Genomic DNA, 15,551 nt, shown 5'->3' on the forward strand with positions numbered 1-15,551 from the left:
TATCTTCCTATTACACGATAGTATCTTCTCTACTACACGATAGTATCTTCCCTACTACACGATAGTATCTTCTCTACTACACGATAGTATCTTCCCTACTACACGATAGTATCTTCCCTACTACACGATAGTATCTTCCTACTACACGATAGTATCTTCCTACTACACGATAGTATCTTCCTACTACACGATAGTATCTTCCCTACTACACGATAGTATCTTCCCTACTACACGATAGTATCTTCCTATTACACGATAGTATCTTCCTACTACACGATAGTATCTTCCTACTACACGATAGTATCTTCTCTACTACACGATAGTATCTTCCCTACTACACGATAGTATCTTAGCTACTACACGATAGTATCTTCTCTACTACACGATAGTATCTTCCTACTACACGATAGTATCTTCCTACTACACGATAGTATCTTCTCTACTACACGATAGTATCTTCCCTACTACACGATAGTATCTTCTCTACTACACGATAGTATCTTCCCTACTACACGATAGTATCTTCCCTACTACACGATAGTATCTTCCTACTACACGATAGTATCTTCCTACTACACGATAGTATCTTCCTACTACACGATAGTATCTTCCCTACTACACGATAGTATCTTCTCTACTACACGATAGTATCTTCCTACTACACGATAGTATCTTCTCTACTACACGATAGTATCTTCCATACTACACGATAGTATCTTCCTACTACACGATAGTATCTTCCTACTACACGATAGTATCTTCTCTACTACACGATAGTATCTTCCCTACTACACGATAGTATCTTCTCTACTACACGATAGTATCTTCCTACTACACGATAGTATCTTATCTACTACACGATAGTATCTTCCCTACTACACGATAGTATCTTCCTACTACGCGATAGTATCTTCCTACTACACGATAGTATCTTCTCTACTACACGATAGTATCTTCTCTACTACACGATAGTATCTTCTCTACTACATGATAGTATCTTCCTACTACACGATAGTATCTTCCTACTACATGATAGTATCTTCCTACTACACGATAGTATCTTCTCTACTACATGATAGTATCTTCTCTACTACATGATAGTATCTTCTCTACTACATGATAGTATCTTCTCTACTACACGATAGTATCTTCCTACTACACGATAGTATCTTCCTACTACACGATAGTATCTTCCTACTACACGATAGTATCTTCCTACTACACGATAGTATCTTCCATACTACACGATATTATCTTCCTACTACTACACGATAGTATCTTCCTACTACACGATAGTATCTTCCTACTACACGATAGTCCTACTACTACACGATAGTCCCACTACTACTACACGATAGTATCTTCCTACTACACGATAGTATCTTCCTACTACACGATAGTATCTTCCTACTACTACACTACTACACGATAGTATCTTCTCTACTACACGATAGTATCTTCCCTACTACTACACTACACGATAGTATCTTCTCTACTACACGATAGTATCTTCCTACTACACGATAGTATCTTCCTACTACACGATAGTATCTTCTCTACTACACGATAGTATCTTCTCTACTACACGATAGTATCTTCCCTACTACACGATAGTATCTTCCCTACTACTACACGATAGTATCTTCTCTACTACACGATAGTATCTTCCTACTACACGATAGTATCTTCTCTACTACACGATAGTATCTTCCTACTACACGATAGTATCTTCCTACTACACGATAGTATCTTCCTACTACACGATAGTATCTTCCTACTACACGATAGTATCTTCTCTACTACACGATAGTATCTTCCTACTACACGATAGTATCTTCCTACTACACGATAGTATCTTCCTACTACACGATAGTATCTTCCTACTACACGATAGTATCTTCCCTACTACACGATAGTATCTTCCTACTACACGATAGTATCTTCCCTACTACACGATAGTATCTTCCCTACTACACGATAGTATCTTCCTTCTACACGATAGTATCTTCCTACTACACGATAGTATCTTCCTACTACACGATAGTATCTTCCCTACTACACGATAGTATCTTCCCTACTACACGATAGTATCTTCCTACTACACGATAGTATCTTCCTACTACACGATAGTATCTTCCTACTACACGATAGTATCTTCCTACTACATGATAGTATCTTCCTACTACTACACTACACGATAGTATCTTCCCTACTACACGATAGTATCTTCTCTACTACACGATAGTATCTTCCTACTACACGATAGTATCTTCCTACTACACGATAGTATCTTCCTACTACACGATAGTATCTTCCTACTACACGATAGTATCTTCCTACTACACGATAGTATCTTCCTACTACACGATAGTATCTTCTCTACTACACGATAGTATCTTCCTACTACACGATAGTATCCTACTACTACACGATAGTATCTTCCTACTACACGATAGTATCTTCTCTACTACACGATAGTATCTTCTCTACTACACGATAGTATCTTCTCTACTACACAATAGTATCTTCCCTACTACACGATAGTATCTTCCTACTACACGATAGTATCTTCCTACTACACGATAGTATCTTCTCTACTACACGATAGTATCTTCTCTACTACACGATAGTATCTTCTCTACTACACGATAGTATCTTCCCTACTACACGATAGTATCTTCCTACTACACGATAGTATCTTCCTACTACACGATAGTATCTTCCTACTACACGATAGTATCTTCCTACTACACGATAGTCCTACTACTACACGATAGTATCTTCTCTACTACACGATAGTATCGTCCCTACTACACGATAGTATCTTCCTACTACACGATAGTATCTTCCTACTACACGATAGTATCTTCCCTACTACATGATAGTATCTTCTCTACTACACGATAGTATCTTCCTACTACACGATAGTATCTTCCTACTACACGATAGTATCTTCCTACTACACGATAGTATCTTCCTACTACACGATAGTATCTTCCTACTACACGATAGTATCTTCCTACTACACGATAGTATCTTCCCTACTACATGATAGTATCTTCTCTACTACACGATAGTATCTTCCTACTACACGATAGTATCTTCTCTACTACATGATAGTATCTTCTCTACTACATGATAGTATCTTCCTACTACACGATAGTATCTTCTCTACTACATGATAGTATCTTCCTACTACACGATAGTATCTTCCCTACTACATGATAGTATCTTCCCTACTACATGATAGTATCTTCTCTACTACACGATAGTATCTTCCTACTACACGATAGTATCTTCTCTACTACATGATAGTATCTTCTCTACTACACGATAGTATCTTCCTACTACACGATAGTATCTTCCTACTACATGATAGTATCTTCACTACTACACGATAGTATCTTCCTACTACATGATAGTATCTTCCTACTACACGATAGTATCTTCCTACTACACGATAGTATCTTCTCTACTACACGATAGTATCTTCCCTACTACACGATAGTATCTTCCCTACTACACGATAGTATCTTCCTACTACACGATAGTATCTTCTACTACTACACGATAGTATCTTCTCTACTACACGATAGTATCTTCTCTACTACACGATAGTATCTTCCCTACTACACGATAGTATCTTCCTACTACACGATAGTATCTTCCTACTACACGATAGTATCTTCTCTACTACACGATAGTATCTTCTCTACTACACGATAGTATCTTCTCTACTACACGATAGTATCTTCCCTACTACACGATAGTATCTTCCTACTACACGATAGTATCTTCCTACTACACGATAGTATCTTCTCTACTACACGATAGTATCTTCTCTACTACACGATAGTATCTTCTCTACTACACGATAGTATCTTCCCTACTACACGATAGTATCTTCCTACTACACGATAGTATCTTCCTACTACACGATAGTATCTTCCTACTACACGATAGTATCTTCTCTACTACACGATAGTATCTTCTCTACTACACGATAGTATCTTCCCTACTACACGATACTACATGATAGTATCTTCTCTACTACATGATAGTATCTTCTCTACTACACGATAGTATCTTCCTACTACACGATAGTATCTTCCTACTACATGATAGTATCTTCTCTACTACACGATAGTATCTTCCTACTACATGATAGTATCTTCCTACTACATGATAGTATCTTCCTACTACACGATAGTATCTTCTCTACTACATGATAGTATCTTCCCTACTACATGATAGTATCTTCTCTACTACACGATAGTATCTTCCTACTACATGATAGTATCTTCTCTACTACACGATAGTATCTTCCTACTACACGATAGTATCTTCTCTACTACACGATAGTATCTTCTCTACTACATGATAGTATCTTCTCTACTACATGATAGTATCTTCTCTACTACACGATAGTATCTTCTCTACTACACGATAGTATCTTCTCTACTACATGATAGTATCTTCCTACTACACGATAGTATCTTCCTACTACACGATAGTATCTTCTCTACTACACGATAGTATCTTCTCTACTACATGATAGTATCTTCTCTACTACACGATAGTATCTTCTCTACTACACGATAGTATCTTCCTACTACATGATAGTATCTTCTCTACTACACGATAGTATCTTCCTACTACACGATAGTATCTTCCCTACTACACGATAGTATCTTCCCTACTACACGATAGTATCTTCCTACTACACGATAGTATCTTCCCTACTACACGATAGTATCTTCCTACTACACGATAGTATCTTCCTACTACACGATAGTATCTTCCCTACTACATGATAGTATCTTCCTACTACACGATAGTATCTTCCTACTACACGATAGTATCTTCCCTACTACATGATAGTATCTTCTCTACTACACGATAGTATCTTCCTACTACACGATAGTATCTTCCTACTACACGATAGTATCTTCCTACTACACGATAGTATCTTCCTACTACACGATAGTATCTTCTCTACTACACGATAGTATCTTCCTACTACACGATAGTATCTTCTCTACTACACGATAGTATCTTCTCTACTACACGATAGTATCTTCCTACTACACGATAGTATCTTCTCTACTACACGATAGTATCTTCCCTACTACACGATAGTATCTTCCTACTACACGATAGTATCTTCCTACTACACGATAGTATCTTCTCTACTACACGATAGTATCTTCTCTACTACACGATAGTATCTTCTCTACTACACAATAGTATCTTCCCTACACGATAGTATCTTCCTACTACACGATAGTATCTTCCTACTACACGATAGTATCTTCTCTACTACACGATAGTATCTTCTCTACTACACGATAGTATCTTCTCTACTACACGATAGTATCTTCCCTACTACACGATAGTATCTTCCTACTACACGATAGTATCTTCCTACTACACGATAGTATCTTCCTACTACACGATAGTATCTTCTCTACTACACGATAGTATCTTCTCTACTACACGATAGTATCTTCCCTACTACACGATAGTATCTTCCTACTACACGATAGTATCTTCCTACTACACGATAGTATCTTCCTACTACATGATAGTATCTTCTCTACTACACGATAGTATCTTCCTACTACACGATAGTATCTTCCTACTACATGATAGTATCTTCCTACTACACGATAGTATCTTCCTACTACATGATAGTATCTTCTCTACTACACGATAGTATCTTCCTACTACACGATAGTATCTTCCTACTACACGATAGTATCTTCCTACTACACGATAGTATCTTCTCTACTACATGATAGTATCTTCTCTACTACACGATAGTATCTTCCTACTACACGATAGTATCTTCCCTACTACACGATAGTATCTTCCTACTACACGATAGTATCTTCCTACTACACGATAGTATCTTCCTACTACACGATAGTATCTTCTCTACTACACGATAGTATCTTCCCTACTACACGATAGTATCTTCCCTACTACACGATAGTATCTTCCTACTACACGATAGTATCTTCCTACTACACGATAGTATCTTCCTACTACACGATAGTATCTTCTCTACTACACGATAGTATCTTCTCTACTACACGATAGTATCTTCCCTACTACACGATAGTATCTTCCTACTACACGATAGTATCTTCCTACTACACGATAGTATCTTCTCTACTACACGATAGTATCTTCTCTACTACACGATAGTATCTTCCTACTACACGATAGTATCTTCTCTACTACACGATAGTATCTTCTCTACTACACGATAGTATCTTCCCTACTACACGATAGTATCTTCCTACTACACGATAGTATCTTCCACGATACTACACGATAGTATCTTCCTACTACACGATAGTATCTTCCTACTACACGATAGTATCTTCCTACTACACGATAGTATCTTCTCTACTACACGATAGTATCTTCTCTACTACACGATAGTATCTTCCTACTACACGATAGTATCTTCCTACTACTACTACTTCTCTACGATAGTATCTTCTCTACTACACGATAGTATCTTCCCTACTACACGATAGTATCTTCCTACTACACGATAGTATCTTCCTACTACACGATAGTATCTTCTCTACTACACGATAGTATCTTCCTACTACACGATAGTATCTTCCTACTACACGATAGTATCTTCTCTACTACACGATAGTATCTTCCTACTACACGATAGTATCTTCTCTACTACACGATAGTATCTTCCTACTACACGATAGTATCTTCTCTACTACATGATAGTATCTTCCTACTACATGATAGTATCTTCCTACTACATGATAGTATCTTCCCTACTACACGATAGTATCTTCCCTACTACATGATAGTATCTTCCTACTACACGATAGTATCTTCTCTACTACATGATAGTATCTTCCCTACTACACGATAGTATCTTCCTACTACATGATAGTATCTTCTCTACTACACGATAGTATCTTCTCTACTACATGATAGTATCTTCTCTACTACACGATAGTATCTTCCTACTACACGATAGTATCTTCCTACTACACGATAGTATCTTCCTACTACACGATAGTATCTTCCTACTACACGATAGTATCTTCCTACTACACGATAGTATCTTCCCTACTACACGGTAGTATCTTCCTACTACACGATAGTATCTTCCTACTACACGATAGTATCTTCCTACTACTAGTATCTTCCTACTACACGATAGTATCTTCCTACTACACGATAGTATCTTCCTACTACACGATAGTATCTTCCTACTACACGATAGTATCTTCTCTACTACACGATAGTATCTTCCTACTACACGATAGTATCTTCCTACTACACGATAGTATCTTCCTACTACACGATAGTATCTTCTCTACTACACGATAGTATCTTCCTACTACACGATAGTATCTTCCTACTACACGATAGTATCTTCCTACTACACGATAGTATCTTCTCTACTACACGATAGTATCTTCTCTACTACACGATAGTATCTTCCTACTACACGATATAGTATCTTCTCTACTACACGATAGTATCTTCTCTACTACACGATAGTATCTTCTCTACTACACAATAGTATCTTCCCTACTACACGATAGTATCTTCCTACTACACGATAGTATCTTCCTACTACACGATAGTATCTTCTCTACTACACGATAGTATCTTCTCTACTACACGATAGTATCTTCTCTACTACACGATAGTATCTTCCTACTACACGATAGTATCTTCCTACTACACGATAGTATCTTCCTACTACACGATAGTATCTTCTCTACTACACGATAGTATCTTCTCTACTACACGATAGTATCTTCCCTACTACACGATAGTATCTTCCTACTACACGATAGTATCTTCCTACTACACGATAGTATCTTCTCTACTACACGATAGTATCTTCTCTACTACACGATAGTATCTTCCTACTACACGATAGTATCTTCCTACTACATGATAGTATCTTCCTACTACACGATAGTATCTTCCTACTACATGATAGTATCTTCCTACTACACGATAGTATCTTCTCTACTACATGATAGTATCTTCCTACTACACGATAGTATCTTCTCTACTACATGATAGTATCTTCCCTACTACACGATAGTATCTTCTCTACTACACGATAGTATCTTCCTACTACACGATAGTATCTTCCTACTACACGATAGTATCTTCTCTACTACACGATAGTATCTTCTCTACTACACGATAGTATCTTCCTACTACACGATAGTATCTTCTCTACTACACGATAGTATCTTCCTACTACACGATAGTATCTTCTCTACTACACGATAGTATCTTCCCTACTACACGATAGTATCTTCCTACTACACGATAGTATCTTCTCTACTACACGATAGTATCTTCCTACTACACGATAGTATCTTCTCTACTACATGATAGTATCTTCTCTACTACACGATAGTATCTTCTCTACTACACGATAGTATCTTCTCTACTACACGATAGTATCTTCCCTACTACACGATAGTATCTTCCTACTACACGATAGTATCTTCCTACTACACGATAGTATCTTCTCTACTACACGATAGTATCTTCTCTACTACACGATAGTATCTTCCTACTACACGATATTATCTTCTCTACTACACGATAGTATCTTCTCTACTACACGATAGTATCTTCCCTACTACACGATAGTATCTTCCTACTACACGATAGTATCTTCCAACTACACGATAGTATCTTCTCTACTACACGATAGTATCTTCTCTACTACACGATAGTATCTTCCTACTACACGATAGTATCTTCTCTACTACACGATAGTATCTTCTCTACTACACGATAGTATCTTCCTACTACACGATAGTATCTTCTCTACTACACGATAGTATCTTCCATACTACACAATAGTATCTTCCCTACTACACGATAGTATCTTCTCTACTACACGATAGTATCTTCCCTACTACACGATAGTATCTTCCCTACTACACGATAGTATCTTCCTACTACACGATAGTATCTTCCTACTACACGATAGTATCTTCCTACTACACGATAGTATTTCCTACTACACGATAGTATCTTCCTACTACACGATAGTATCTTCCTACTACACGATAGTATCTTCCTACTACACGATAGTATCTTCTCTACTACACGATAGTATCTTCCCTACTACACGATAGTATCTTCCTACTACACGATAGTATCTTCTCTACTACACGATAGTATCTTCCCTACTACACGATAGTATCTTCTCTACTACACGATAGTATCTTCCTACTACACGATAGTATCTTCTCTACTACACGATAGTATCTTCTCTACTACACGATAGTATCTTCTCTACTACACAATAGTATCTTCCCTACTACACGATAGTATCTTCTCTACTACACGATAGTATCTTCCTACTACACAATAGTATCTTCCTACTACACGATAGTATCTTCCTACTACACGATAGTATCTTCTCTACTACACGATAGTATCTTCTCTACTACATGATAGTATCTTCCCTACTACACGATAGTATCTTCTCTACTACACGATAGTATCTTCCCTACTACACGATAGTATCTTCTCTACTACACGATAGTATCTTCTCTACTACACGATAGTATCTTCCCTACTACATGATAGTATCTTCTCTACTACACGATAGTATCTTCCCTACTACACGATAGTATCTTCCCTACTACATGATAGTATCTTCTCTACTACACGATAGTATCTTCTCTACTACATGATAGTATCTTCCTACTACACGATAGTATCTTCTCTACTACACGATAGTATCTTTCCCACTACACGATAGTATCTTCTCTACTACACGATAGTATCTTCTCTACTACACGATAGTATCTTCTCTACTGCACGATAGTATCTTCTCTACTACACGATAGTATCTTTCCCACTACACGATAGTATCTTCTCTACTACACGATAGTATCTTCTCTACTACACGATAGTATCTTCTCTACTACACGATAGTATCTTCCCTACTACACGATAGTATCTTCCCTACTACACGATAGTATCTTCCCTACTACACGATAGTATCTTTCCTACTACACGATAGTATCTTCTCTACTACACGATAGTATCTTCTCTACTACACGATAGTATCTTCCCTACTACACGATAGTATCTTTCCTACTACACGATAGTATCTTCTCTACTACACGATAGTATCTTCTCTACTACACGATAGTATCTTTCCTACTACACGATAGTATCTTCTCTACTACACGATAGTATCTTTCCTACTACTCGATAGTATCTTCCCTACTACACGATAGTATCTTCCTACTACACAATAGTATCTTCCTACTACACGATAGTATCTTCTCTACTACACGATAGTATCTTCTCTACTACACGATAGTATCTTTCCTACTACACGATAGCATCTTTCCTACTACACGATAGTATCTTCTCTACTACACGATAGTATCTTTCCTACTTCTCGATAGTATCTTCCCTACTACACGATAGTATCTTCCTACTACACGATAGTATCTTCCTACTACACGATAGTATCTTCTCTACTACACGATAGTATCTTCTCTACTACACGATAGTATCTTCCCTACTACACGATAGTATCTTCCTACTACACGATAGTATCTTCCTACTACACGATAGTATCTTCCTACTACACGATAGTATCTTCCTACTACACGATAGTATCTTCCTACTACACGATAGTATCTTCCTACTACACGATAGTATCTTCCTACTACACGATAGTATCTTCCTACTACACGATAGTATCTTCTCTACTACACGATAGTATCTTCCCTACTACACGATAGTATCTTCCTACTACACGATAGTATCTTCTCTACTACACGATAGTATCTTCCCTACTACACGATAGTATCTTCCTACTACACGATAGTATCTTCCTACTACACGATAGTATCTTCTCTACTACACGATAGTATCTTCCCTACTACACGATAGTATCTTCTCTACTACACGATAGTATCTTCCCTACTACACGATAGTATCTTCTCTACTACACGATAGTATCTTCCTACTACACGATAGTATCTTCTCTACTACACGATAGTATCTTCCCTACTACACGATAGTATCTTCTCTACTACACGATAGTATCTTCCCTACTACACGATAGTATCTTCTCTACTACACGATAGTATCTTCCCTACTACACGATAGTATCTTCCCTACTACACGATAGTATCTTCTCTACTACACGATAGTATCTTCTCTACTACACGATAGTATCTTCTCTACTACACGATAGTATCTTCTCTACTACACGATAGTATCTTTCCCACTACACGATAGTATCTTCTCTACTACACGATAGTATCTTCTCTACTACACGATAGTATCTTCTCTACTACACGATAGTATCTTCCCTACTATACGATAGTATCTTCCCTACTACACGATAGTATCTTCCCTACTACACGATAGTATCTTTCCTACTACACGATAGTATCTTCTCTACTACACGATAGTATCTTCTCTACTACACGATAGTATCTTCCCTACTACACGATAGTATCTTTCCTACTACACGATAGTATCTTCTCTACTACACGATAGTATCTTGTCTACTACACGATAGTATCTTTCCTACTACACGATAGTATCTTCTCTACTACACGATAGTATCTTTCCTACTACTCGATAGTATCTTCCCTACTACACGATAGTATCTTCCTACTACACGATAGTATCTTCCTACTACACGATAGTATCTTCTCTACTACACGATAGTATCTTCTCTACTACACGATAGTATCTTTCCTACTACACGATAGTATCTTTCCTACTACACGATAGTATCTTCTCTACTACACGATAGTATCTTTCCTACTACTCGATAGTATCTTCCCTACTACACGATAGTATCTTCCTACTACACGATAGTATCTTCCTACTACACGATAGTATCTTCTCTACTACACGATAGTATCTTCTCTACTACACGATAGTATCTTCCCTACTACACGATAGTATCTTCCTTCTACACGATAGTATCTTCCTACTACACGATAGTATCTTCCCTACTACACGATAGTATCTTTCCTACTACACGATAGTATCTTCTCTACTACACGATAGTATCTTCCTACTACACGATAGTATCTTCCTACTACACGATAGTATCTTCTCTACTGCACGATAGTATCTTCTCTACTACACGATAGTATCTTCCCTACTACACGATAGTATCTTCTCTACTACACGATAGTATCTTCCTACTACACGATAGTATCTTCCCTACTACACGATAGTATCTTCTCTACTACACGATAGTATCTTCCTACTACACGATAGTATCTTCTCTACTACACGATAGTATCTTCTCTACTACACGATAGTATCTTCCCTACTACACGATAGTATCTTCTCTACTACACGATAGTATCTTCTCTACTACACGATAGTATCTTCTCTACTACACGATAGTATCTTTCCTACTACACGATGGTATCTTCTCTACTACACGATAGTATCTTCTCTACTACACGATAGTATCTTTCCTACTACACGATAGTATCTTCTCTACTACACGATAGTATCTTCTCTACTACACGATAGTATCTTCCCTACTACACGATAGTATCTTCTCTACTACACGATAGTATCTTCTCTACTACACGATAGTATCTTCCCTACTACACGATAGTATCTTTAATACTACACGATAGTATCTTTCCCACTATACGATAGTATCTTCCCTACTACACGATAGTATCTTTCCTACTACACGATAGTATCTTCTCTACTACACGATAGTATCTTCTCTACTACACGATAGTATCTTTCCTACTACACGATAGTATCTTCCCTACTACACGATAGTATCTTCCCTACTACACGATAGTATCTTTCCCACTACACGATAGTATCTTTCCTACTACACGATAGTATCTTTCCCACTACACGATAGTATCTTCCCTACTACACGATAGTATCTTTCCTACTACACGATAGTATCTTTCCTACTACACGATAGTATCTTTCCTACTACACGATAGTATCTTTCCCACTACACGATAGTATCTTCCCTACTACACGATAGTATCTTTCCCACTACACGATAGTATCTTCCCTACTACACGATAGTATCTTTCCTACTACACGATATTATCTTTCCCACTACACGATAGTATCTTTCCTACTACACGATAGTATCTTTCCTACTACACGATAGTATCTTTCCCACTACACGATAGTATCTTCCTTACTACACGATAGTATCTTCCCTACTACACGATAGTATCTTTCCCACTACACGATAGTATCTTCCTTACTACACGATAGTATCTTCCCTACTACACGATAGTATCTTTCCTACTACACGATATTATCTTTCCCACTACACGATAGTATCTTTCCTACTACACGATAGTATCTTTCCTACTACACGATAGTATCTTTCCCACTACACGATAGTATCTTCCTTACTACACGATAGTATCTTCCCTACTACACGATAGTATCTTTCCTACTACACGATATTATCTTTCCCACTACACGATAGTATCTTTCCTACTACACGATAGTATCTTTCCTACTACACGATAGTATCTTTCCCACTACACGATAGTATCTTCCTTACTACACGATAGTATCTTTCCCACTACACGATAGCATCTTTTTAGGAAGGTCTTGTGATGCACTGATCTCAGTGTTCCATACATTGAATTTTGCCTCTTATCGCTGGTATGTATATATTTTTTTCAGTGTTCGCCTTACCATGTGGGATCTACTTCGCTGCTGCTGGGTGATGCTGCCCACGCTATGGTACCCTTCTATGGCCAGGGCATGAACTGCGTAAGTTGTAGTGGTGGTGGTTGTACTGGTGGTGGTGTTAGTGGTGGTGGTTGTAGTGGTTGTGATTGTAATAGTGGTGGTTGTAGTGGTGATGGTTGTAATAGTGGTGGTTGTAGTGGTGATGGTTGTAGTGGTGATCGTTGTAGTGGTGGTGGTTGTAGTGGTTGTGATTGTAATAGTGGTGGTTGTAGTGGTGATGGTTGTAATAGTGGTGGTTGTAGTGGTGATGGTTGTAATAGTGGTGGTTGTAGTGGTGATGGTTGTAGTGGTGGTGGTTGTAGTGGTGGTGGTTGTAATAGTGTTGGTTGTAGTGGTGATGGTAGTAGTGGTGGTGGTTGTAATAGTGGTGGTTGTAGTGGTGATGGTTGTAGTGGTTGTGGTTGTAATGGTGGTGGTTGTAGTGGTGATGGTTGTTGTGGTGATGGTTGTAGTGGTGGTGGTTGTAATAGTGGTGGTTGTAGTGGTGATGGTTGTAATAGTGGTGGTTGTAGTGGTGATGGTTGTAATAGTGGTGGTTGTAGTGGTGATGGTTGTAGTGGTGGTGGTTGTAGTGGTGGTGGTTGTAATAGTGTTGGTTGTAGTGGTGATGGTAGTAGTGGTGGTGGTTGTAATAGTGGTGGTTGTAGTGGTGATGGTTGTAATAGTGGTGGTTGTAGTGGTGATGGTTGTAGTGGTGGTGGTTATAATAGTGGTGGTTGTAGTGGTGATGGTTGTAATAGTGGTGGTTGTAGTGGTGATGGTTGTAGTGGTGATGGTTGTAGTGGTGGTGGTTGTAATAATGGTGGTTGTAGTGATGATGGTTGTAGTGGTGGTGGTTGTAATACTGATGGTTGTAGTGGTGATGGTTGTAGTGGTGATGGTTGTAGTGGTGATGGTTGTAATAGTGGTGGTTGTAGTGGTGATGGTTGTAGTGGTGGTGGTTGTAGTGGTGATGGTTGTAGTGGTGGTGGTTGTAACAGTGGTGGTTGTAGTGGTGATGGTTGTAGTGGTGATGGTTGTAATGGTGGTTGTAGTGGTGATGGTTGTAGTGGTGGCGGTTGTAGTGGTGGTGGTTGTAACAGTGGTATTTGTAGTGGTGATGGTTGTAGTGGTGATGGTTGTAATAGTGATGGTTGTAGTGATGATGGTTGTAGTGGTGGTGGTTGTAATAGTGGTGGTTGTAATAGTGGTGGTTGTAATAGTGGTGGTTGTAATGGTGGTGGTTGTAATAATGGTGGTTGTAGTGGTGATGGTTGTAGTGGTGATGGTTGTAGTGGTGATGGTTGTAGTGGTGGTGGTTGTAATAGTGGTGGTTGTAATAGTGGTGGTTGTAATAGTGGTGGTTGTAGTGGTGATGGTTGTAGTGGTGGTTGTATGGTGGTTGTAGTGGTTGTAGTGGTGGTGGTTGTAATAGTGATGGTTGTAGTGGTGATGGTTGTAGTGATGGTTGTAGTGGTGGTGGTTGTAATAGTGGTGGTTGTAATAGTGGTGGTTGTAATAGTGGTGGTTGTAGTGGTGATGGTTGTAGTGGTGATGGTTGTAGTGGTGGTGGTTGTAGTGGTGGTGGTTGTAATAGCGGTGGTTGTAATAGTGGTGGTTCTAATAGTGGTGTTTGTAATAGTGGTGGTTGTAGTGATGATGGTTGTAGTGGTGGTGGTTGTAATAGTGGTGGTTGTAGTGGTGGTGGTTGTAATAGTGATGGTTGTAGTGGTGATGGTTGTAGTGATGGTTTGTAGTGGTGATGGTTGTAGTGGTGATGGTTGTAG

The 15,551-nt window shown here is 38.4% G+C and overlaps 1 protein-coding gene across 1 annotated transcript in view; it reads left to right on the plus strand.

The window, feature by feature from the left end:
* Positions 1-15,551, plus strand: part of LOC128697032 (Kynurenine 3-monooxygenase cn) — a 49,354-nt gene that overhangs the window by 15,829 nt on the left and 17,974 nt on the right. The window contains exon 4 of the mRNA XM_053788545.2: positions 13,717-13,806. Coding sequence (XP_053644520.2) covers positions 13,717-13,806 — 90 coding nt within the window. The remainder of the gene's footprint in view (positions 1-13,716; positions 13,807-15,551) is intronic.

Source organism: Cherax quadricarinatus, chromosome 49 (assembly GCF_038502225.1).
Source record: "Cherax quadricarinatus isolate ZL_2023a chromosome 49, ASM3850222v1, whole genome shotgun sequence".
Lineage (NCBI taxonomy): Eukaryota > Metazoa > Arthropoda > Malacostraca > Decapoda > Parastacidae > Cherax > Cherax quadricarinatus.